The sequence below is a fragment of the Rhinichthys klamathensis genome, unplaced genomic scaffold, assembly GCF_029890125.1.
Source record: "Rhinichthys klamathensis goyatoka isolate OS25496 unplaced genomic scaffold, OSU_Roscu_1.1 h1tg000339l_1, whole genome shotgun sequence".
NCBI classification, from domain to species: domain Eukaryota; kingdom Metazoa; phylum Chordata; class Actinopteri; order Cypriniformes; family Leuciscidae; genus Rhinichthys; species Rhinichthys klamathensis.
In genome coordinates this window covers 80503-106654 of record NW_026606853.1, presented here as the reverse complement: position 1 = coordinate 106654, position 26152 = coordinate 80503, and the positions used below count along the sequence as shown (strand labels likewise).

The following is a 26152-nucleotide window of genomic DNA, read 5'->3' as shown; positions in this document are numbered from 1 at the left end:
GTCAGTCACCGCACCGGTGTGGAGACTGTCATTTAGAATCACAGATTATTCTTTTTGGAAGTATGACCAACATAATAATTTTCACCGGAAAATATCATCTGAACAAGTAAGGAACATCCACTTTTGTTCTGGTTCTGACATTGCAGTTAATCGGCTGATTAAATCTAACAATCGCTTATCATATCACGTAAAACCGTGCAAATTATTAATGTTAACAACGTCAGCATTGCGTGACTACATTTAATGTCCTTCCGATATGTATCCTTGTTTTTGCATGGGTCCGGTTGCAGTCTCTTTTTTTCTGTAGCCACTCCGAAGTCCGAACGAAGTCTTTTGCATTTTACAACGGGTGAATCTCCAGTTGTCACTGGTGCTTGTAATTTGAACCTTTCTGGAACCTTTTTTTTCTTCTTCACAAAATTGCATTGTAATGCTTATTTATTCAGGTATGTAATATTCATAGCTACTTTTCAGTAATTCGGGTATAACTGAAATGTTCTACAAACAATTTATAAAAATAGCACTACCATTGCATTTCACTGGTATTTCATTTATTATAATGTATTTTGGTCAAGAGATTATATATGCTTCTGTACTTTTTCAATGTACTCTAGGTATTAATTTCGCAATGTACATTAAAAAAGATACTTTTAATATACCATTTTGAATACTGAAAAAAAACAGCTTTATAATAAACTAGTAGTGTATTGCTATTACATTTAAATGTTTTTGAAGCACAATTAAATGAAGCTTTAAATATATTCTAACTGTAGTTAGAATAAAAAATGAACACAATTTAATATTAAAATTTTAAATAGCTTAAAATGTATCTTAAGTATATTTTGAAATAGACTTAATATAGGTACTTAATGTTGTTTCAAAATAATACATTTTATACGCACTTAGTATAGTATAATTTAAATATATTAAGTATGTCCAAAAAAGCATAATTTAAATATATTTTCTTTTTACCTTTTCGTGGTGGTGCTGGTGCCATTGGGACCGGATCCCTTGTATTTGGTTTCTCTCCCTCTTTGGGTTTGTGGGCAACCTGCATTTCCTGACCCTGGGGCTTGGTGACCACCATTGATGTAAGCGGTGTGACAAATTTGTACTTCAGAGAAAGTTTAAGGGCTTCTTTCTTTGCATTGTCTTTTTCCAGGCCATTTAGAAGCACTCTGACATACAGAAAAATCCACAAATGAAGATTCAGGAAAACTATGATTCATACAGGCCTAGAATCAGTAAGAAATGTTTATATTTACTCTTTCTCCAGTAGCTGCTTTACTGTAACGAAGGCCAGTAATCTTTCAATATTGTTTTCTTCAGGTCTGTCACTGTTTAGATCCGCTATAGGTACACTAGTATGATATACCACTTTAGTTATTTTCTGGAACATAGAAAATAAAGGTCAGAAGTTTACATTTTAAATTTTGTCTAGTGCAGGGTTCCTAAAATCCGGTCCTTATAATTAGGCGCGCTTTCGTGTCAAAGTGTCTGGATCAGCAGATTCTGTTCATGTGTGCCCAGACATTTTAGAAATCCCGATCTGCTGATGCTTAACGGCCATGTCCGGAATAAAGAGTAGGCCTATGTATGGTAACCTATATAGCTACTAGTGTTGTCACGATACCAAAATTATTGTTTCGATACCGATACCAAGTCAAGAATTGCGATTTCGATACTTTTTCGATACTTTTCCTGAAAAGGGAGAAACACTCTCAAATATCATTGCTGTGCTTTATTTTAAAACTGGGACAACATTCCAATCATAACACACTAATAAATGAACATTTGAACAGCAGATAGGCTATAATAACCATTTGAACAAAATATGAAATATGAAAAATATAAAAAATAAATTAGAGCAATGACATTCAAGGTAAAAAAATAAAAAATTTAGCAGCATTATCTCAGTTATCATAAGAAACATAAGATTTTATCAATATCAATGCCACTGACGATTCTGCTTATCGATCCGATTCTTTAACGATTCTCTTATCGATTCATGATAGCATTGTGTGGAAAAAAGTAGTCATATGCTTTTTTCGGGGGGAAAAAACAAGTGTTTTTATTTGTTTTATGTAATTTATGTAATAAATGAAACCTTATTACAAAGTGTTAACGATTAGTTATACACCGATTCAGACAGATCAGTTGTTTTAATCATTCATTAAAACGAATCGGTTCAAATGAGTCATTAGTTCGCGAATTGGACGTGTCATTATCGGACGTGTGCGCGTTGTGTGATTATCCAGGCGGTTACATCCCACTGTCACAGAAAACATTTCATGACTGGATAGTTTTTTTCGTTTATTTAAAGTGTGGTTTATGTCAGCTGAATGTGCGGAACGATTCAGAGAAGATAAGGCAACGTATTTTACCACAATTTACACCCAGCGGTAATTCAGAAAAAAAAAAAAAAAAAACTCCGAATGCTCCACATGAAACTTTAGTCTCCCGACCTTACCATCGTGTCGAATTATTTTGATTAATATGTGCGAGGGAGAGAGAGAGAGCAAGACAGCGCTTAGTTTTGAGACGGTGAAGCCTTATCCTTTCGCCTGGCTCCGCAGAGAGAGAGAGAGTGCGCGCGCGCGACCGGGGCTCGCTCACTCTCTCTCTCTCTCTCTCTCTCTGCTCGTTCAGTTCACGCGCCCTGTCACACGCGCATGAGGAGAAAAACACAGACGTCCATAGGGAGGCACTGGAAGCGTGCGTTGCACACACCAACATGCAATACTCTCTTACAAATCTGGAACCAAGTCATTCTTAGAAGTATCGATACTAATAAATTTAGGTATCGTGAAGTTTTTAATTTCCGAGTATCGCGATACTTTTGAAGTATCGGTGCACCGTGCAACACTAATAGCTACATACAGTTAGGGTGATATTAAAGGACATAAACCGTGATATAAGATTTTGGCCATATTGGCCATCTCCAAGTCATTTATTTCCTGCGTGACCTGTAAAGTCACGTCCACAAACCTCTTGTATTGTTTGGTCACACCACAAGGTGTCACTGTGGCCTTAAAGCTTCAGCACTGCCACTCCGAGCTCGATTGCTATGTCTGAGGTAAGTGGCTCAGATTGTATGCAAAAAAATCAGATCTCGTGCAGATTTTTGTGTTTACATTATGTGCAACAAATTCCGATCAGTGTCAGAAGTGAGAGAAAAAATCGGATTTTTTTGTGCCAGTGTAAAGCAGCCTTAGTGATCCCGAAAACATTGATTAGCTTGTTCAGGTGTGTTTGATTAATGTTGGAGCTAAACTCTGCAGGACAGCGGCACTCCAGGACTGACGTTGCCCATCCCTGCTGTAAGGGGTAATAATAATCATAATAATAATAATAATAATAATGAATTTTATCTACAACACCTTTCATTACACCCAAGGTCACCTTACATGCAAAGATAACAGTAATATAAAAGAGAATAAAAAAACTAAAACAATAAAGAATCCAATTAGCATCACAGAATACAACATAACAGCACACGCGCATCATACAGTTGAATACTATACAGACTAATAAAAGTAGGTCATAATAAAAAAGCCTGGGTCTTAAGACAGGTAGTGGTTATCTTACCGTTGATGCAATGACTTCAATGTTGAAACTTTCCAAACTGTTATCAGTGATATGACCAGCAACCACAATCTCAGAACCGTTGTAGTACCGGTTGAAAGTGGTTTGGGTTAATTTGTCCACCGCTTGGTATTTAAGGTGGATACCAGTCAATAATGAAGTGGCCACTCCCTTGTAGAATTCCTACCAGAATGAAATTGTTTCAGTATATATCCTTGTATTTATACAATTTAAAGGTGCTCTAAGCGATCCTGGGTGACGTCACTTCTTGTTGACGTTCGAACTATTGTCAAACAAAACGGAGGCTAGCTAGACCCTCCCTCCTCCTCATCCGCGCACTAACCCCCCAAACCCCACCCCCAAGTCCTTCTTGTCGGTTATTGGCTGGAACAGTTTGTTATGTTTCGTGGAGCGGGTTAGCCCAGTTTGTTTTTGTTGCTGTTTTTGTGGATCCTGGGGTGTCTGCAGAGACCGCGTTTTTTTACAGTGTGTTCAGGGGACAGGCAGCCAGCGGTTAGTGAGGAGATGTTTGCTGTATGTGACAAAAAATGTTTTGGCCTAAAAAACGCTCGACATCGCTTAGAGCACCTTTAAGTAAAGTGTAAGTTTACATAAAGTGTTAGCACTGGCAACAGCAAATGGCACATTGAGAAATGACACAAGCTGGACTCAAACCCAAGTAGAGTTATTTGTTTATATCTGACCTGCAGTTTTAGATTGACATCATGCGTATCGATCCGGAGAGCAACACCGTTATTTTCCAATGACAACTTCTTCAGAAACTTAAAGCTGACATCATACCCAAAACCCAAACTGTATAAAGGAAATTTTCCACCAATGGCCTTTTTCACATTTTTCTGAATCTTCACTGGGTTGGTCTCACCTTTTCACAAATAAAAGGAAGAATATTTTAGGCATGATGATGAAGAAAAGCTAACTAAATGCAAACTCCAGGATCCTTTAGTGTACTGGATCATAGTATGCATACAAAATAAAATCTGGTGACTTCATATGCAATACAGTATATACCGTAGTGGAGTATCTATGTGCAGTATTAAACCCTAACCTATCAATATACAAGTGTACATGAATGAGTGAATCAGTTATTTTGTGCCTGTAGTGGGGTCTCCGTCAGTCAGCAGGGTCAGGATAGATACGGTTCCCTTTTGTGCATCTCTGAGGCTGTTGATCATGTCCACAGCTTTTAGCACTGCAGCATTTATGTCTGTCACTGAAAGGAAAGAAATGTATTTTAGAAATATTTTAGTCCCTTTATAGTCAAAGATTTGCCCATGTGACTACTGAAACCATGGAGATCAAATGTTTTCTGAATGGTGTCAGTTGGGCCATCATTTTCTTTTGAGGTTTTTTTTCTCTAAAATGCTTTTGTTCAATTGGCTGATGGTGAACACTTTACTTCCTCCACTTGTAATCCCCTTCACGAACGTCTTCGCTTCTTCCACATTTCCTTCAGTAGCTTTGAGAAGTTCAGGTTTCCAGGTTTTAATGTGACTGCTGAACGTGATCAATCCAAAGAGGTCATCCTCTGCCAGGTCACTCAAAATCCTCAACATTGCCAAACGAGTCTAAAAAATAATGCTTCCAATTTATGAAGCCATAACTACATGAAAAAATAATAATTTATTCTGTATTATTCTTAGGATTCAACAATTCAATAAGTAAAACACAAAAGGAGAAATTACTGAAAAACAAATTTACCTGCGTTATTTTTTCCCCCGACATGGAGCCACTCTGGTCAATGATAAACACCACATTTTTGGGAATGCGCTGAATATTTGTAGGTGCAAAGAAGTGGACAAAGTAGCCATTTGATGCCTGAAAAAGAGGACAGATGACAAGTGGGAATGACACTTATGTGAGATGTACTTATGTTTATATTTAAATGCCTAAGTATAACCAACCTTCAGATCTCCAATTTGATTTGGTCTCTCAACATCATACATAATGATCAGGTGGCCATTCAGACCATTTCTACTACAGTCATCACACTTTGTTTGCTGGTCACGAGTGGGGTAGAACATCACCCATGCCTAAGATTGCAAAACGACAGAAGTTGTCACATTTTAGTTCATTTTTTAACATTTTCAAGCACGAAGTTGCGTTTTTTATTTCTTGTCCATTTTGATTTCTTACATCTTTGTCTGCTCTGCTGGTTGTGACAGCATTGGCCAGATCTTTAGTGTTCAGACCACCTTTGACCTCCATGAAGGAAATTTGTTGATTCTCATGGATGTGTACGTCAATCTAACCAAAATAAAACTTTACATTTCACTTTCTTTTTCATTATGATGAATAAAAATCCCTTCATTTACAATTCTTTATTATGACAATCTTGTTTTGTTTCTTCTCCTACCTTGAAGTCTGCCACCGGCTGCATCGGTTGGGCATTGATGAGTAGCTCATATTTGCCAAGGCGGCGCTTTAGCAGTTCTTCGTAGGTCAACTCAAAAGTCACTTTACTGAGAGCAGCCACCGTCACTGAAGTTTTAAAGTATTCTAAAGTCCTGCCAACAGATCTGAAATAGATATAGACTATTTAATAATAAATAAATACTAAATAAATACATTTTATTGATCTAAATTGAATCTAATTAAATGCTAAAGAAATTAATGAAATAGTTTATATTTTACATATGCATTTGGCAGATGCTCTTATCCAAAGTAACTTACATTGCAATGAAGGTAGGCATATAAGTTGTTTTAATCAGTCCATGCATTCCTTGGGAATCATGACCTTGGCATTGTTAGTGCCATGCTCTACCATTTGAACTACAGCAATAATCTTCTTTTTAAAATACCAAGTACCTGATCAGTCCAGAACTTTCTCCTCGAGATACTGCTCGACAGTACTGCCGCTGAGCTTCCTTCTTTTCCTTCACAACTCCATCATATGTCGTCCCCTCTATGGTGCTAATGTAAAAATGACAGTAATCAGCAATGAAAATCAGGAACAAAAACAAACGGTAATAGCTCATATAAATGCACTAAATTGTTAATGGTTTAATTTTCATTAGGTAAGTCTGGCTGTTCATATGTGAATAGTATATAAGTGTTAGAGAAAGTTTTACTATTGCTTAAATATTGTGTATTTACTTACATTCTAAACCGGCTGATGAAGGCATTCTTGGGTATCTTGACCTCAAAATGGACCTCTTGAGAGTGTTTCAACGGGTTTTTCACACGGCTTGTGATGACCGTGGTAGCATAGCGGCTGGTGACCGTGGAGTTAATGTGGAAGCTGTAAATATCTATATTTTGTTTCTGTATTAAAGTGAAAAAGTATCAGAGCTCTTGTGCCAGGTTTATTGACAGGTTGATAATTTTGTTACAGCAAGAACACTCTCTTTAACCAAATAAAAAAGGGTATTGGCATTTAACATCCTTAGAAGGGTCATTCCAGGGATTCAGTAATATTTAATAGTCCCCCAGACTTTTTAAAGGGTTGGTTCACCAAAATGACATTTTAAAAGCTTTTCACAATACATTGGTATGTCAAACATACATACCATACAATACATGGTGTGTCCATTATAATGAATAAAAAAAAACATTACATTTATAAAATAATGTACTTTTATTTATTTGTGTTAGTTTCTTTTTAACAGTGTAGCATAAGATGGTAAGTATCATACTTTTTAAGATTTTTGAGGCCCATTATAGTCAAGGGAGTGTACTGTCAAGCTTAACTAAACCCCATCACATAAAAATTATGATAGATTTTTTTTTTTTTTTTTTTTTTTTTTTTTTTTATCCATACAATGTACATATTTCGTTGCTGCCATATTGTCTACTTCTCTTACACTACAAGAGGAGCAGTGGCCATTTTGTGCAAACAATCTCAACTCCATCACACTCAACCCTGTCACATCTGTATATTTCTCATTGTTTCAGGGTTGAAAACCTATATATATATATAGGCTATCCCAGGAATGACACAAAAAAACTAAACAACCCTGCTAACAAACTCATGTGGACTTTCTCCTCTCAAACATGATCAATTATTTACACAATACAAATATTTATTATTTTGATAACCTTGAGAAAATGGATCAATTTCAATTTAATACTGAGATAAGAAATGTGGAATTAAATTATGGACAAATTAGCTCCAAACTTTTTACACAGATTTGTAGCCCTCTTCGGCCGCTAATCGTTTCTCATGGTATTCTCGTTGTAAGGTGGGCTATTTTCAACTTTTACAGGGGTTAGTTGCCTGTGATTTTATTGCCGTCCGAATCCAGAATGTAGTTTTTCTCCTACCACCCGCGTAAAAATCCCCGGCCGAATTACCTACTGCGTATTACGGAGCCCGGGAGGTTTTACTAAGTACTAAGTTCACTTAGTAATACAGTAATATGTTTGTCATAAAATAATTTATCAATGCTTTATTTTTAAGCAAAAAATTATGCAAAAAATGTAGGCCTATTTTATCCAAAACTGCAAAAGGTTAGGTTATAGCCTATAAAAATAAAGCATTGATAAATTATTTTATGACAAACATATTACTGTATTACTAAGTTAACTCATTTATAGTTATAAACTCAAATAATAATAATAATAATAATAATAATTATTATTATTACATTTTAGGCTACATATTTAGAAGACGCTTTTGTCCAAAACTTACAAAAAAGGAACAAAGCAATTCGTCAACTATCAGTCATAATACAGGTTAGACAATAATAATAAATTGCTAAGATTATCACAAATAAACAAAATATTTTGATGCACGTCATTTATATTAAATAGATAGGCTATTCCACCCCACACCCGCTACAACTGAGAATCACTTTAAGCATGCATGCCGCAATGCAGACAATTTGATGTATTCTTCAATAAAACAATATACAATAAGATTCGTTAACAACATACCTACTACTGTTCTTCTAAAATGAGGGCGAGCCACAAATCTAAGAGTAGCCTGAGTTTACAAGAAGAGATCAATTACAAAATTAATTGTTTAAATCCCTTTTGACCACTGCTGAGCACTGATAACTGATGGATTTTCAAGATCTAGCCATACACTTTTCTTAGGCTAGCCTATACTGAAATGCTGAACGAACAATAGCTATAATTTCATCACCGCTCAAAGGAGAAAGAGAAGAAAAGCACATAAAAAAAGGGCTGTTACTATGATAGAAATTATTCAAATATAAACCAAGCAGCTTTATGTTTTACCTCATGTAAATAAGAGGCTGTATTAACTTATTTCCATATTTTTTAAATTACATGCATAAATATTAGATAAAATACAAGACAAAAAAACATTTGAACGTTTTATTTGCGTGTCTATCTTTTTTTAAAAGGTTTAAATAATCAAATAATAAATTATTTTATTTTCCTATTATTAAATTAAATATTAATTTATGCTTATTATCCCAACCATATGAGATTTTATTTACAGCAGACAATCATGCAACTGACCATGTGAGCAGCATGTTCCCGGGTTTGTATTACAAACCTCACTCCTCCACCGTGAATAAATCGCCACCCGAATGCACGATTACTGAGGTCTAATGTAAATACATTTATTTTCTAAAGACGTCCGCGTGAGAAACAATTGCCGTCTGGTCTGAATAGAGCTAGCTCACGGGTGTACTCATTTAGTTTTGTTCCATTTTTTGCTTGCCTCTGTCTTAAGTAACTATTGGAGAATAACGTAAAGTCAAGAAAACTGAGAAATAATTTCCCCCAAATGCATTTTGTAACCTGTTGGTTTACCTTTTTTGTAGGCCTAGCAGCCAAGTTGACACAAGTGAACAGAAGGCCGAGCAAAGTTAGTCTCAGTGCAGCTTTGTCCATGGTGAACTGAGAAGAAATTGCAAAAAGAACTCCAAATAGACAACTGTAATGATGCCATGGCTGGGCACAGTCACTGCCCCTTTAAAAATGCCCTTATATGGTAGAATCCAATACATGCAAGACATACGTCAGCGGGCGTGAGCAGCGCGTATTTTTTCCGGCTTGCATGTTAATCAATGAGTGCATTCACACCGGGAGCAGGAGTATGGCGAGTGAAAAGTGACTTTTCTAAGACTACCCTGATATGAGGTGTGATTTTATGAGGTGTGATTTGTGCATTTGCTTTGCAAACTAAGCAATGATCGTGTCAATCGTCGCGTACCTTGCCGTGACCAATGACGTGTAATAACGTACGCGTGGATAAACGCCTGTGTGGATAAACGCCTGGAATAAGTACGCATATGGATGAATACTATAGAGATCGCTAAGACATGTGACCAAGTGGGCGGCAACGTCATCAAACCCAAAGAATTATGGGTATGTTTGGCCAGTTTACATGGGCTGGCACTAGCAGGCTTGCTTTCTGGCATGAAAAAAAAAAAACAGTAGTGTGAAAAACATTATAATCCTACAAAATGCAGCGGGCTAAAGATAATATTGTCAGACCATACCGCCTAAAGCTAAATGATAATGCAAAGACGAGATACAAGGAGAAAATAAAGGAAATCAAAGGACTGGATCCGTATGAGCATAGTGACTGCTCAGGAGACGTCAACCTGCTGCCCAACTTCCAGCACCCATATATAACTACATGATATTAAATGTTAGTGCATACACACACGAAGTTTTCAGTAACTTCAAGTCGCTGCAGCAGGCCCAAGTCTTTTTTACAGATGGATGGGTCCAGGACCTGGAGATTGTAAAACTGGGGCAGAAAACTGTCGTCCGTTCAAAGGTATCCTAATGTTTTATGCACCACACGCATCGCACTCTCTCGTCTATCTGCATGCAGCATGCAGTCAGAATTCATGTTAAGATTGCAATTTAGGAGTGTGCGTGTGTTCCCGCTAGAGAGAGAGGTGCGGGCGTGGGGGCGGTCGAACTGTGTGTGTTTGTGAGAGAGAGAGAGAGAGATGAGAGAGAGAGAGAGAGGAAGAGAGAGAGGAGAGAGAGAGAGAGAGGAGAGAGAGAGATGAGAGAGAGAGAGAGAGAGAGAGAGAGAGAGAGAGAGAGAGAGAGAGAGAGAGAGAGAGAGAGAGAGAGAGAGAGAGAGAGTGAGAGAGAGAGAGAGAGAGAGAGAGAGAGAGAGAGAGAGAGAGAGAGAGAGAGAGAGAGAGAGAGAGAGAGAGAGAGAGAGAGAGAGAGACACACACTTAAATAAATATATAATAATAATAATAAACTTTATTACAGACTCCCCGATCCAAATAAAAAACAAGACAGTACACACAATATAATACAATACAATAAAAAAACAAATACAACTTCAGAGGAGACAACTATACCAATGCTTTCATAACTTGGACTTATACCGTGTAGTGCTAAACTTGATGTTGGTCAATGCCACAAATTATGTAATTCTCTGAGTTATTCAGCCGACATATAAATTTGTACATAACATTTCTCAATGTGGCTTGCAGAGTATTAACACCTCCAGCCACAAACATCTCACTGGCACATACACCAGCGTGGTCTTCTCAGCAGAATTCTCAGTGCATCATTGTAAGTTATACCTGAAGTTTATGCAAGCTAGCTTTGCTGAAACTAGACCACAAGTGGGCATTGTGGAGAGGAGTGCAGTAAGCTCTGAACAAAGCAACTTTCACTCTATCTGTGCACCCACCAAACTTGCGAGCCAAACTATTCGCCTGAGCATATATAGAGCGGCATTGCCTGTAAACGTCAAGGTCATCCTTCAACTGGTCTATAATGAGATGCCCAAGATACTTATATTTGCTCAAAACTCACAAGGTATTACCTGCCAATTTAAAAGGAGGAAACATTTGACATTTATCTTGTTCTGCAAATCATCACTGCACTCTTGTCTGTATTAAATTTCATGTCATGCACCCCTGAGAAAATCCTTTTCAATGTTAGGAAATCACCGAAAACTTTTGGAAAAATTTGGGATCTTTTTTGGAGCATTTACCTTCTCTTATTGCAAATTAATTGCAATCACATTCCTTACATTTTAGATTTTATATGATTAGTGCAGCGAAATAAGTGAGGTCTGAATTGCGTGTTTTTTTTTGTTTTGTTTTTTTGGGGTGGGAGGGGGGGGTTGTTATGTAGTCTGATTTTGTAAAAGAAAAATGTCAATTCTTATGTTATGTATATATGTTTTGTTTCATGTATCATAACTGAAAATAAAACTATATATAAAAAAAAAAATTTCATGTCATGAACAGTTCCATAGTCAGAGCAAACATTAAGAAGCTGTTGAAGACCAGTAGTGCTAGGACTGAAGACCACAAGGTCATCTGCATACATAATATGATTCACTAAAGTGTTACCTATCATACACCCAGTGTTACACAAATTCAAGCAGACAGAGAGCTCATCAACATACATGTTAAAAAGAATAGGGGAGAGGATTCCACCTTGTCTGACCCCGTTCCTGACCCCAAAAGGGGCAGAAACACAGTGGCCCCATTTTATAAACATAGACTGGTTGGCATACCAGTAGGACATAATTCTCATAATACATTTAGATACACCTCTCTTACTCATTTTGTCAAATAACTTGTAGTGATTGACGCGGTCAAAAGTTTTTGAAGCATCAATAAAACTCATTAAAACTGTGGAGTTCTTATCGCTATTAACAATTTCCTTTAAGGAATATATGGCCATATCTGTGCCATGTTTAGGTTTAAAACCAAATTGGTTGTCAGTAGAGGGGATAATGTCCACAATTCTGCTCAACAGGATGCTTTCAAAAACTTTAGACAATACACTGGCAAGGGCTATTGGTCTGTAGTTATCAGAGCAACCAACCTTACCAGACTTATCCTTGATCACCGGCACAAGTAAGACAGATATCATTGTATCCGGTAGGAAGCCATGAATTAAAAGGAATTAAAACAGATACCAAGAAGGGGGGCTAACCTCATGCTGGCATATTTAATGTGCTCAGTAGTGATGTGATCCAACCCACTTGCTTTATTATCTGCTAGTGCTAACTTATTTATTCACCTCATGTGAAAAAAATTGCCTTAAAATCGACCACACTTAACATTGTCAGACATATAAATATCACTTTTAACACAATATAAATTAATAAATATAAAATTAGATAGCCTATATATTACTAATAGTGTCTACACTGTTGTAAACCCACAAAAACATGAAAACAGTGTGTGTTATGATCATGTCCCAAATTAAAAGGTACAATATGATAGAATTTAGCCTAAGTATTAGGCTAATATTCCAGACGTTTATCCAGACGTACGTTATCCAGACGTTTATCCAGACGTTTTTTTCCAGACGTTTATCCACACGTTTATTATCTACACGTACGTTATCCACACGTTTATCCAGACGTTTTTTCACACGTACGTCATCCAGACGTTTATCCACGCGTACGTTATTCAGATGCAAAGTAAAAAAAAAATCCTTTCTTAGCTCCGTTGCCGCCACGCCGCCGTGCACTTTGAGCGCAGCTCCAACACGTGACCGTGACGTCTGACGTCTCATATCTTACGTCTGACGCCTGAATACTATGGGATTTTGGCCAGACGGCTGGCGAGCGTATACACGTTAGTTCACCTCTCAGTTTGCTTAGCGATCGCCAAAAAGTGCACAAATCACACCTTATAAAAAAAGGCACAAATCACACCTCATACAAATCACACCTCATAGCATGTTGCAAAGTCATATTAAAGAGCCGATCGGAACGCCATATAAATCACACCTCATACACGTATTGCAGACGCAGACGTCACGTATTGCAGGCGCCGACGTCACGCATTTCCAGACGCAGACGTCACGTATTTCAGACGCAGACGTCACGTATTTCAGACGCAGACGTCACGTATTGCAGGCGCAGACGTCACGCATTTCAGACGCAGACGTCACGTATTTCAGACGCAGACGTCACGTTCATTGAGACCAGTGCATGTTGCAAAGTCATATTAAAGATCCGGAACGCCATAGGCCTACTCAACGACGTTGGAGTTACACGTTGGTGTGCGTCTGTGGTGCGACATTGGTGTTACGCCGGGTTCACACTGGACACTGAAGCGACGCGGAATGGAAAATCACGCGCGGATCCGGCGCCTGCCTGTTCACACCAGACTTCGCGTATTCTTCGCGGAGGTCGACAAGCGCTTCTGCTCAGTTGTTATTTATTCAGAGCTATTTTTTTCCATCATGGGTAAGTAAATAACCTCATGATATAAATACACCATGTTTCTGTAACCAAGAAGTTTGTACACTTCTTTTATTAATCCGTTGTCGAGACACACACGCAGCCAGAGAGAGATGGTAGACAGTAGTGTATATATACCGTTGAAATATACATCCTCTCTTCAAATTTATTAAATCTATTTTCCTCTTCCTGTTTCCCAGTGCGAGTAGACAGGAGGAGAGCCCTTGCCCTATATCTTTTGATTATAGGGTATTATAGGGTATTTTAATTTGAAAATTGCTTATATTTTGACAATTGACCGTATGGTCGAGTGTTTCTTGGTGTAACTTCCTGCCGGAATTGACGCGGATCACCTCGCGCTCGCGGAAAAAATAGGCAGACGCCGAAACTGGCGCACGGCGACGTGCCTGCTGCGCCGCGCTGCGGCGCTCCGCCGTCTGCGCCTTCTCGCGGCTCTGGTGTGAACGACACCATAGGTTAACATGGGCGGCGAAAGGAAGCGGCCTCTGTTCCGCGCCGCTTCCGCCCGGTGTGAACCCAGCAGCGTCACGCATCTGTGGTGCGACGTTGGTGTCACGCATCTATGATGCAACGTACCCCTTCTCTCACGTAAAAGTACACGACTGTCCTCCTTCGGTAGGTTATCCGGGGCACTATGCACTCGCCATACAGGCAGGTTAATCAATGAGTGCATTCACACCGGGAGCAGGAGCAGCGCCGTGAGCGTCGAGCAGGTTAATCAATGAGTGCATTCACACCGGGAGCAGGAGGAGCGCGTGTGCGTCGAGCAGGTTAATCAATGAGTGCATTCACACGGGAGCAGGAGGAGCGCGTGTGCGTCGAGCAGGTTAATCAATGAGTGCATTGAAACGGCCGTAAGAAGCAGCCAACTTTGAAAGCAGCCAACACAAGTGAACCAAAGGCCAAACAAAGTTAATATCAGTGCAGCTTTGTCCATGACCATCTGTGAAAATGAAAATAATTTAAGGAATGTTGAACAAATTAAGCCAACTAATATGATGTTCTTTTGGTTTCTCTACCCAATACATTTAAAAATTACTAATGCAGTGAAAATGCAGGAATCGGTACTTGGTATCGGCGAGTACCAAAAATTAAAGTATTGGTATCGGACTCATTCTGGAAAAAGTGGTAGCTATGGGTGCATCCTTAGAAGCCACTATTGGTTATCAATGGCAGGCACAGACACTGCCTCTGTTAAAAATGCTCTTATATGGTAGAAACCTTTACTGGTTTAAACACTATTACAAGAGACATGTTTAGCATTGTAATAAGTGTGCAGGAAATGACAGAGCAACAGAGTTTCAGAGGTTGTGGGTGCAGGATCATGCGGGCAAGAAGATGAATGGATTTCTGTTACGATTGCGACTTATCAGATGGGGTGGTCCAACATAAGTTATTAAGTGTTTGTATCTGAACCCCCATCTTGATAAGTGAAATGATACAGAAATCCAATTCTTCTTCTTGCCAGCTTGATCCTGCACCCACAACCCTTCTGAAACTCTGTTGCTCTGTCATTTCTGCACCTATCTCACATCTTGTAAACATGTCTCTTCTCTCTGCCTCTGTTCCAGTCTCACTAAAGACGGCTGCAGTTACTCCTATTCTTAAAAAAATTAATCTGGACTCAACTGACTACACTAACTATCGCCCAATCTCCAATTTACCGTATGTCTCAAAAATCATGGAAAAGGTTGTCGCCACTCAATTGCAGTCATATCTATCTCTCAACAATAGTTTCGATTTATTTCAGTCTGGTTTTCGCCAAAACCACAGTACTGAAACTGCATTAGCAAGGGTTATCAATGACCTCTTACTCTTTGGTGTTTAATGTTGGGTTAAACGATGTCATCGATGTTGGGTCTGCAGAGCATCTTTATTGTAAAGAGTTCACTATGTAATGATCAATGGCACATAATAGTGAATGATACGTTACTTTAACCATCCTCTACTGTGGAGGAGAAATAAACTCGGCTGTGCACAACAGCAAAAAAAAAAAAAAAAAATGACAGGGAGAAACTGTGTATTTCCACAAAAAGGGGAAAGTTTTATGTTGATGATGAAAAATAGGGTGCAAAAATACATTAACCAAAATCGTTGTGAATGATTTGCTGCCTCGTTTGTACACCAGCTGCGTGTAGGGCATCTCTAAGTTGGGGTGGGTTATGGACACCTTCCTCCTCCTCCTCTTCTTCCTCCTCCTCTTCTTCCTCCTCCTCTTCTGGCAAAGCTGCACCTCCACTGACTCCAATGTTGTGTAGCATTGCTGTAACTACTGCAACTGCACAACATCTTACTGGCTTCAGACGCAATTAACCCTCACTGTAAAAAATGATTTTTTGGTGAAGTAAATAGTACTGAAAAAAAAACAATGTAATTTACATGAAAAAGTTAGTTCAGGCAAGAATTAAAAAAACTAAGTAAATTCCATTTCAGTACTTAAAGATGGTGCTCTAAGCGATGTCACACGTTTTTTAGGTCAAAACTTTTTTTGTCACATACAGCAAACATCTCCTCACTATCCGCTAGCTGCCTGTCCCCTGAACACACTGTAAAAAGACACGGTGTCTGTATACAGCCCAGGCTCCACAAACGGCAACAAAAACAAACTGTAGCAACCCGTGCCACGAAACATAACAAACTGTTCCAGCCAATAACCGACAAGAACGATTTGGGGGGTTAGTGCGCGGATGAGGAGGAGGGAGGGTCTAGCTAGCCTCCGTTTTGTTTGACAATACTTTAAACGTCAACAAGAAGTGACGTCACCCGACATCGCTTAGAGCACCTTTAATTCAAGCGAGTAGAAATGAAAGCGTAAATATCAACTCAATAAAATTAAGTAAAAATTAAACTCAACTTTTCTGATACTGGGGTTCCCATCATTTTTGATTTACTTAGGCAGCAATATTACCAATATTAAACACACACTTAAATAAATATATAATAATAATAATAAACTTTATTACAGACTCACCGGTCCAAATAAAAAACAAGACAGTACACACAATATAATACAATACAATAAAAAAACAAATACAACTTCAGAGGAGACAACTATACCAATGCTTCCATAACTTGGACTTATACCGTGTAGTGCTAAACTTGATGTTGGTCAATGCCACAAATTATGTAATTCTCTGAGTTATTCAGCCGACATATAAATTTGTACATAACATTTCTCAATGTGGCTTGCAGAGTATTAACACCTCCAGCCACAAACATCTCACTGGCACATACACCAGCGTGGTCTTCTCAGCAGAATTCTCAGTGCATCATTGTAAGTTATACCTGAAGTTTATGCAAGCTAGCTTTGCTGAAACTAGACCACAAGTGGGCATTGTGGAGAGGAGTGCAGTAAGCTCTGAACAAAGCAACTTTCACTCTATCTGTGCACCCACCAAACTTGCGAGCCAAACTATTCGCCTGAGCATATATAGAGCGGCATTGCCTGTAAACGTCAAGGTCATCCTTCAACTGGTCTATAATGAGATGCCCAAGATACTTATATTTGCTCAAAACTCACAAGGTATTACCTGCCAATATAAAAGGAGGAAACATTTGACATTTATCTTGTTCTGCAAATCATCACTGCACTCTTGTCTGTATTAAATTTCATGTCATGAACAGTTCCATAGTCAGAGCAAACATTAAGAAGCTGTTGAAGACCAGTACTGCTAGGACTGAAGACCACAAGGTCATCTGCATACATAATATGATTCACTAAAGTGTTACCTATCATACACCCAGTGTTACACAAATTCAAGCAGACAGAGAGCTCATCAACATACATGTTAAAAAGAATAGGGGAGAGGATTCCACCTTGTCTGACCCCGTTCCTGACCCCAAAAGGGGCAGAAACACAGTGGCCCCATTTTATAAACATAGACTGGTTGGCATACCAGTAGGACATAATTCTCATAATACATTTAGATACACCTCTCTTACTCATTTTGTCAAATAACTTGTAGTGATTGACGCGGTCAAAAGTTTTTGAAGCATCAATAAAACTCATTAAAACTGTGGAGTTCTTATCTCTATTAACAATTTCCTTTAAGGAATATATGGCCATATCTGTGCCATGTTTAGGTTTAAAACCAAATTGGTTGTCAGTAGAGGGGATAATGTCCACAATTCTGCTCAACAGGATGCTTTCAAAAACTTTAGACAATACACTGGCAAGGGCTATTGGTCTGTAGTTATCAGAGCAACCAACCTTACCAGACTTATCCTTGATCACCGGCACAAGTAAGACAGATATCATTGTATCCGGTAGGAAGCCATGAATTAAAAAGGAATTAAAACAGATACCAAGAAGGGGGGCTAACCTCATGCTGGCATATTTAATGTGCTCAGTAGTGATGTGATCCAACCCACTTGCTTTATTATCTGCTAGTGCTAACTTATTTATTCACCTCATGTGAAAAAATTGCCTTAAAATCGACACACTTAACATTGTCAGACATATAAATATCACTTTTAACACAATATAAATTAATAAATATATATAAATTAGATAGCCTATATATTACTAATAGTGTCTACACTGTTGTAAACCCACAAAAACATGAAAACAGTGTGTGTTATGATCATGTCCCAAATTAAAAGGTACAATATGATAGAATTTAGCCTAAGTATTAGGCTAATATTCCAGACGTTTATCCAGACGTACGTTATCCAGACGTTTATCCAGACGTTTTTTCCAGACGTTTATCCACACGTTTATTATCTACACGTACGTTATCCACACGTTTATCCAGACGTTTTTTCACACGTACGTCATCCAGACGTTTATCCACGCGAACGTTATTCAGATGCAAAGTAAAAAAAAAAATCCTTTCTTAGCTCCGTTGCCGCCACGCCGCCGTGCACTTTGAGCGCAGCTCCAACACGTGACCGTGACGTCTGACGTCTCATATCTTACGTCTGACGCCTGAATACTATGGGATTTTGGCCAGACGGCTGGCGAGCGTATACACGTTAGTTCACCTCTCAGTTTGCTTAGCGATCGCCAAAAAGTGCACAAATCACACCTTATAAAAAAAGGCACAAATCACACCTCATACAAATCACACCTCATAGCATGTTGCAAAGTCATATTAAAGAGCCGATCGGAACGCCATATAAATCACACCTCATACACGTATTGCAGACGCAGACGTCACGTATTGCAGACGCAGACGTCACGTATTGCAGGCGCCGACGTCACGCATTTCAGACGCAGACGTCACGTATTTCAGACGCAGACGTCACGTATTGCAGGCGCAGACGTCACGTATTGCAGACGCAGACGTCACGTATTGCAGGCGCCGACGTCACGCATTTCAGACGCAGACGTCACGTATTTCAGACGCAGACGTCACGTATTTCAGACGCAGACGTCACGTATTGCAGGCGCAGACGTCACGCATTTCAGACGCAGACGTCACGTATTTCAGACGCAGACGTCACGTATTTCAGACGCAGACGTCACGCATTTCAAACGCAGACGTCACGTATTTCAGACGCAGACGTCACGTATTTCAGACGCAGACGTCACGTATTTCAGACGCAGACGTCACGTATTGCAGGCGCAGACGTCACGCATTTCAGACGCAGACGTCACGTATTTCAGACGCAGACGTCACGTATTTCAGACGCAGACGTCACGCATTTCAAACGCAGACGTCACGTATTTCAGACGCAGACGTCACGTATTTCAGACGCAGACGTCACGTTCATTGAGACCAGTGCATGTTGCAAAGTCATATTAAAGATCCGGAACGCCATAGGCCTACTCAACGACGTTGGAGTTACACGTTTGTGTGCGTCTGTGGTGCGACGTTGGTGTTACGCCGGGTTCACACTGGACACTGAAGCGACGCGGAATGGAAAATCACGCGCGGTCCGGCGCCTGCCTGTTCACACCAGACGCGTATTCTTCGCGGAGGTCGACAAGCGCTTCTGCTCAGTTGTTAATTATTCAGAGCTATTTTTTTCCATCATGGGTAAGTAAATAACCTCATGATATAAATACACCATGTTTCTGTAACCAAGAAGTTTGTACACTTCTTTTATTAATCCGTTGTCGAGACACACACGCAGCCAGAGAGAGATGGTAGACAGTAGTGTATATATACCGTTGAAATATACATCCTCTCTTCAAATTTATTAAATCTATTTTCCTCTTCCTGTTTCCCAGTGCGAGTAGACAGGAGGAGAGCCCTTGCCCTATATCTTTTGATTATAGGGTATTATAGGGTATTTTAATTTGAAAATTGCTTATATTTTGACAATTGACCGTATGGTCGAGTGTTTCTTGGTGTAACTTCCTGCCGGAATTGACGCGGATCACTCGCGGCTCGCGGAAAAAATAGACCAGACGCCGAAACTGGCGCTTCACGGCGCGTGCCTGCTGCGCCGCGCTGCGGCGCTCCGCGTCTGGTGTGAACGACACCATAGGTTAACATGGGCGGCGAAACGCATCTATGGTGTCACGCATCTATGATGCAACGTACCCCTTCTCTCACGTAAAAGTACACGACTGTCTCCTTCGGTAGGTTATCCGTGGCACTATGCACTCGCCATACAGGCAGGTTAATCAATGAGTGCATTCACACCGGGAGCAGGAGCAGCGCGTGAGCGTCGAGCAGGTTAATCAATGAGTGCATTCACACCGGGAGCAGGAGGAGCGCGTGTGCGTCGAGCAGGTTAATCAATGAGTGCATTCACACCGGGAGCAGGAGGAGCGCGTGTGCGTCGAGCAGGTTAATCAATGAGTGCATTGAAACGGCCGTAAGAAGCAGCCAACTTTGAAAGCAGCCAACACAAGTGAACCAAAGGCCAAACAAAGTTAATATCAGTGCAGCTTTGTCCATGACCATCTGTGAAAATGAAAATAATTTAAGGAATGTTGAACAAATTAAGCCAACTAATATGATGTTCTTTTGGTTTCTCTACCCAATACATTTAAAAATTACTAATGCAGTGAAAATGCAGGAATCGGTACTTGGTATCGGCGAGTACCAAAAATTAAAGTATTGGTATCGGACTCATTCTGGAAAAAGTGGTAGCTATGGGTGCATCCTTAGAAGCCACTATTGGTTATCAATGGCAGGGCACAGACACTGCCTCTGTTAAAAATGCTCTTATATGGTAGAAACCTTTACTGGTTTAAACACTATTACAAGAGAACACTGTTTAGCATTGTAAATAAGCTTGTTCAGGCACCTGCGCACAATGCCTGTCTACAAGAATCTGACGACTTGTGCTGTTCTTTTCTGCAACACTTTCAGGGAAAGCTGGAGGCTTTACGTGGGACTTTAAGTGATGAGCCGACCACTTCTAGTTGTGAGCAAGCTCAGATACAAACACTTAATAACTTTATGTTGACCAACCCCATCTTGATAAGTGAAATGATACAGAAATCCAATTCTTCTTCTAGCCAGCTTGATTCTGCACCCACAACCCTTCTGAAACTCTGTTGCTCTGTCATTTCTGCACCTATCTCACATCTTGTAAACATGTCTCTTCTCTCTGCCTCTGTTCCAGTCTCACTAAAGACGGCTGCAGTTACTCCTATTCTTAAAAAAATTAATCTGGACTCAACTGACTACACTAACTATCGCCCAATCTCCAATTTACCGTATGTCTCAAAAATCATGGAAAAGGTTGTCGCCACTCAATTTCAGTCATATCTATCTCTCAACAATAGATTCAATTTATTTCAGTCTGGTTTTCGCCAAAACCACAGTACTGAAACTGCATTAGCAAGGGTTATCAATGACCTCTTACTCTTTGGTGACTCGGGAAACCTTTCCTTACTTTTACTACTCGACCTCAGCTCAGCTTTCGATACTGTCTGCCATAAAGTCCTACTCATGCGCCTCTCAGAGATTGGTATCTCAGGAGCCGAGTTATCTTGGTTTTCCTCCTATCTGACAGATAGAAAATACTACATCACTATGCACAATTACAAATCTCCAACTGTCACTCTCAAACAAGGTGTTCCACAGGGATCAGTTCTCGGCCCGTTACTATTTATTATTTACATTTTGCCTCTTGGGCAAATTATTCGCCGCCACGGTTTTCAATACCACTGCTACGCCGACGATATCCAAATATATACTCCTTGTCGACCGGATTCTATTCTCCAGACCACATTACTATCATCATGTATTAATGAATTAAAGACCTGGGTCAACTCCAATTTTCTCAGTCTGAATCTGACTAAAACAGAAATATTAATCACTGGCCCTCCGTCTCTAACAAAAAATTTAAGTAATGTTCCCAGACTTGACCTTGAAGCGACATCAATAATTCCATCTGCCACTGTCAAAAACTAGGGTATCACTTTTGACCCTGCACTGACGTTCGACACTTACATTAGTCAACTTTGTAAAGCGTCCTTTTTTCATCTCCGTATTGCCAAACTCCGTCCCTATGTCAGCTCAAAAGACGCTGAAGCACTAGTACACGCGTTCATCACATCTCGCCTCGACTACTGTAATGTTCTTTTTTCTGGACTACCAGCACACTGTATTTCACGTTTACAATATATCCAAAACTCTGCCGCAAGACTACTAACTCACACTAAAAAAACTGCCCATATCACTCCAATTCTGTTTAAACTGCACTGGCTACCCGTGTCATCCCGTATCACTTACAAAATTCTTCTGACCTTTCTCATTACAAAATGACCTTTAAGTCACTCAATGGTCTTGCTCCAGCCTATCTCTCTGACTTACTTTCTCCTTATATTCCCCCTCGAACTCTCCGATCTTCTGGCTGTGATCTCCTATGTGAGCGGAGATTTCGTCTATCGTCTATGGGTGGCAGGTCTTTCTCTGTTATAGCCCCTAAGTTATGGAACTCTCTTCCGTTGGCTCTCAGGACAACAACCACGTTGCACGAATTTAAGCATAAACTCAAAACACATTTGTTTAACCAGTATTTCAGTCATGAAAATGTTAATTTGACATAACACAGTCACAATGTTAACTGTCTGTAATTAATAATTAATGTTTGTTGTCTTTGTTTTTATGTTTGTATTGCAAATGTAATGCGACTTGCAACTGCAATCGCTCATTACTTGGACTGGGCAAATGTCCACTGTCCGTTTATGTATAAACTGCTTATCTACTGTGATTGTGAAGCGTCCTTGAGCTTGGGAAAGGCGCTATATAAATTAAACTTATTATTATTATTATTATTATTAAGAGAAAGGTATTAACAGAAAATCACAATATATGTTGGGCATGATCCTTGTGTTATGAAGAGAAGCGATTTAAATACACTAGGGTAGGGTATTCTGGGTGGTTGCTATGGTGTTGCTAGGCGGTTGCTAGGGTATTCTGGGTGATTGCGAGGGCGTTGCTAGGTGGTGTACGATGTTCTGGTGCTGAGATATGGCTTATTCATGTGTTCAGGTGGATGCTAGGTGGTTGCTAGGGTGTTCTGGGTGGTTGCTATGGAATATAAATCCTCTGAGTGAGAGAGAGAGGGAGAGATGCAGGGCTGTCAGGCCCTTTGGTGTCTGTGTGTGTGAAAACGTTGGTTGGGATTCAAATTTCTGAACATTACGCAATGTTAAGTCAATGGGACTTTTTTGGCCGCTTTTTCGTCTATGGTTATAAAGACTGAGACATTTAGAGCACCATTTACCATGACAAAAACAATGACCTGCCTACACCTCTGCTTAGCGCAAGATGAGACCTTAATGTCACTTAAGTCTTCCAAATATATAACACCATTTAAAAAAATTTAACCTGTTTAAATAATTTGTTGTACAAGTATAGAATAAGTGTATATGAGCAGATTTTGCCAGGTTTCAGTACTTCATCATGTGAATTTCTACAGCACATTTGTAAGTATAGATTTTAAATGTTGCAAAGTATCAGTCAATGTCTTCTGAAACACTCTAGTCTAGACAGTCAAATATTAGCATCATTAAGGAAAAACAGGAGCATTGAGATTTAAAAGATGGCATTATGTTATAAGATTGTGCAGTGACCATTTAGCTCATCATTTAATTCATTGTAAAATTAGATTCTTCTATTCAAAAGAAAACCTTGACTGCATTACAGTTTTGAACAGTTTTCCTCTAAACCAATGTATTTTTTTACTGTATCAGATGATGTAGAAAATCACAAAAGGACAATATCCTCATAATAATGAATGCACACACCTTCAAAAAAAAAAAACGAACTTAATTGAATCAAACCATGTAGTGTTGAAATGCATTTTATAAACATCCATAAAGGACATCATAAACTGCAGGTGGGGAAAACATTAATTTAGTTGTTATTATGCTTGCTTACAGAGGATTAATAGCAGTCAGCTTTACCCTGGGTACATTGGCTGGTACGCAGCACAGTCTGCAGTTGCTGTTCAAGGCACTCTTGCAGGCTTGTTCACCTGAAATGTACAGTCTGTTAAAGTTCTCTCTTGCTTCTCAGTGCAGTTCGTGGTCGTTACTTTTCTAGCATACGATAATGTGTTTTGTTGACCAGTGCATTGTGAAATTAGTGATCGCTGCAGGACGTAGTGAAAAATTGACAGTGATGTCATGATCATCGCTCCAAGCTCCAGTGTTTTCACCCAGCTGTGATGTGATCCTATTCAACCCAAGCCACCGATTAACCTAAACCTCAACTTCATTCACTCTTCAGGTTTATGCACATATGCAGACAGAGCTTATATTTACAGAAGATATTATAAACAGTGTCTATACACATCTACTCAAATTTAAGAGCATATTACCTTATAGCATTTACATGTGTACAGCTCAGTGTTAAGGAAATTGATTCTGCACAAACACAAGCAAGCTAAACAAATTTTGATGAAAAATATACGTTCTGTACATATGCCTATGCTAAAATTCAGAGATGCTACATAGGCTATATGAATATATACAATAATACTCATCAATGTACATAACCGATGTACATCACATATGCCTACATTGTTGGCCTGAATATTTACATGTTCAAGTGGGATTACTACATGCACATTGTAAACGACTACATGCTAGCAACTGCAACAGATAGAATTGCACACTGAAAGGCCTAACCGGCACTCTAAAGAAACTAAAATTGAGCGTCAGCGTCAGTTCTGGCAGGCCAGGTAGTCAAGCCGCTGCTTATGCTATTTGCTATCAACACTGTCCCGTCAGCTGATCTGCTCCAGCTGAGCTGCATTAGCTGGGTAACTCCCCTCGCTGCTCAATGGCCAAAGCTCAAACAAGGCGCCCTATTTAAAGCTCATTCACCTTGCTCATACATGCTTGCTGCTCGCTCTGCTGGCTCGCTGCCCGCTTCTGCTGCCCGCCACCTCCCCAGCTCCTCCTTATGCATAACATGGCATTTGCTTATGTCATGTTGCCTGCTCTGTTCACAGGGGGATATTTTAGCTCTCACAGTCTAAAACTGTGTGAGCGTTCCCTAATGCTGCTGCTGCTGTCCTCTGACTCTCTGCTATTTCATGGTGCTCATGAAAGGTCAGAGGACTCCCTGAACAGAGCCATACCGCCAATTTCAATTTAGGAACATCAACCTGTTTGCAATCTATTCAATTAAATTCTAAATTTTGTCTGTGTGTTCTTGACTTAATGGACCTGACAGAAGTATTTTCGGCGACAGAGTAAGAAGAATAGGTACAGTGATGGTAAAGCTACATGGTCCTATTTCTAGAACTAGGAACCTCGCTGGGGGAAGAAGGTGCTGTCCAAGAAGGAGAGTGCATAGCAGGGAAAGCAAAGACTTCTTGGTTAAGATTTGCAGTCATTGTTGGCCAGTAGTCCATGTCTATGTGTTGAGCATTCAGCATCTTTCCGTAACAGCTGCCGGGCACCAAATAACTGCGCTGGAGTACTTGTGTAGTGTCAGTCGCCATCACATGGGCATGGAAATCAATCTGCGGCCATGAAAGAGGCAGTTGGGAAGCATTCAATCTTTCCGTTGAAACCGGAGCCTAAAGAAAAGACATCATGGAATATCTTTCTTAGTTAGAACCAACCTTTTTGAACCTGAGCATTAAAGACGCATAAAATCATCATCACAAACTTCAGTCATCATTCAATTTACTCATCCTCTTGTCATTGCAAACCTGTATGAATCCATATAATAGATTTTTTTAAGAATTTTATTGCATCACGAGGGTGAGTAAATAATGTCAGAATGTTCATTTTCATACCCTTTAACATTTGGTAAGGGAGTATTTTAATAATCTCACCTCTATAGCGCTCCAGATCCTGGATCGGGTCAGTTGCCGTGGTCTTAGACTGAGGGATTGTGAGCGTGAAGGATCCCTTACCCCTTCTGCCCAGTTATCCATGAGTCTCTGAAGCTGCTGTGTGAATGTATCATCTGTCTTGTTGTTGCTGTTATTAGTCTGTGCTTGGGCGAGACCGATTGGCTGGTGAGGAGGAGTTGATCCAGGAGGCAT

At 39.6% G+C, this 26152-nt stretch overlaps 1 protein-coding gene across 1 annotated transcript in view; it reads right to left on the bottom strand.

Annotated features, from left to right (window-relative positions):
• The window catches only part of LOC130106414 (uncharacterized), a 63072-nt gene extending 36920 nt beyond the window's left edge, over positions 1-26152 (bottom strand). The window contains exons 1-13 of the mRNA XM_056272518.1: positions 25940-26152; positions 6704-6867; positions 6412-6516; positions 5960-6122; positions 5740-5850; positions 5508-5636; positions 5305-5421; positions 5003-5171; positions 4700-4816; positions 4290-4468; positions 3589-3768; positions 1266-1390; positions 973-1178 (exon numbers count right to left, since the gene is read on the bottom strand). Of these exons, the coding sequence (XP_056128493.1) occupies positions 973-1178; positions 1266-1390; positions 3589-3768; positions 4290-4468; positions 4700-4816; positions 5003-5171; positions 5305-5421; positions 5508-5636; positions 5740-5850; positions 5960-6122; positions 6412-6516; positions 6704-6867; positions 25940-26152 (1978 nt within the window). The remainder of the gene's footprint in view (positions 1-972; positions 1179-1265; positions 1391-3588; positions 3769-4289; positions 4469-4699; positions 4817-5002; positions 5172-5304; positions 5422-5507; positions 5637-5739; positions 5851-5959; positions 6123-6411; positions 6517-6703; positions 6868-25939) is intronic.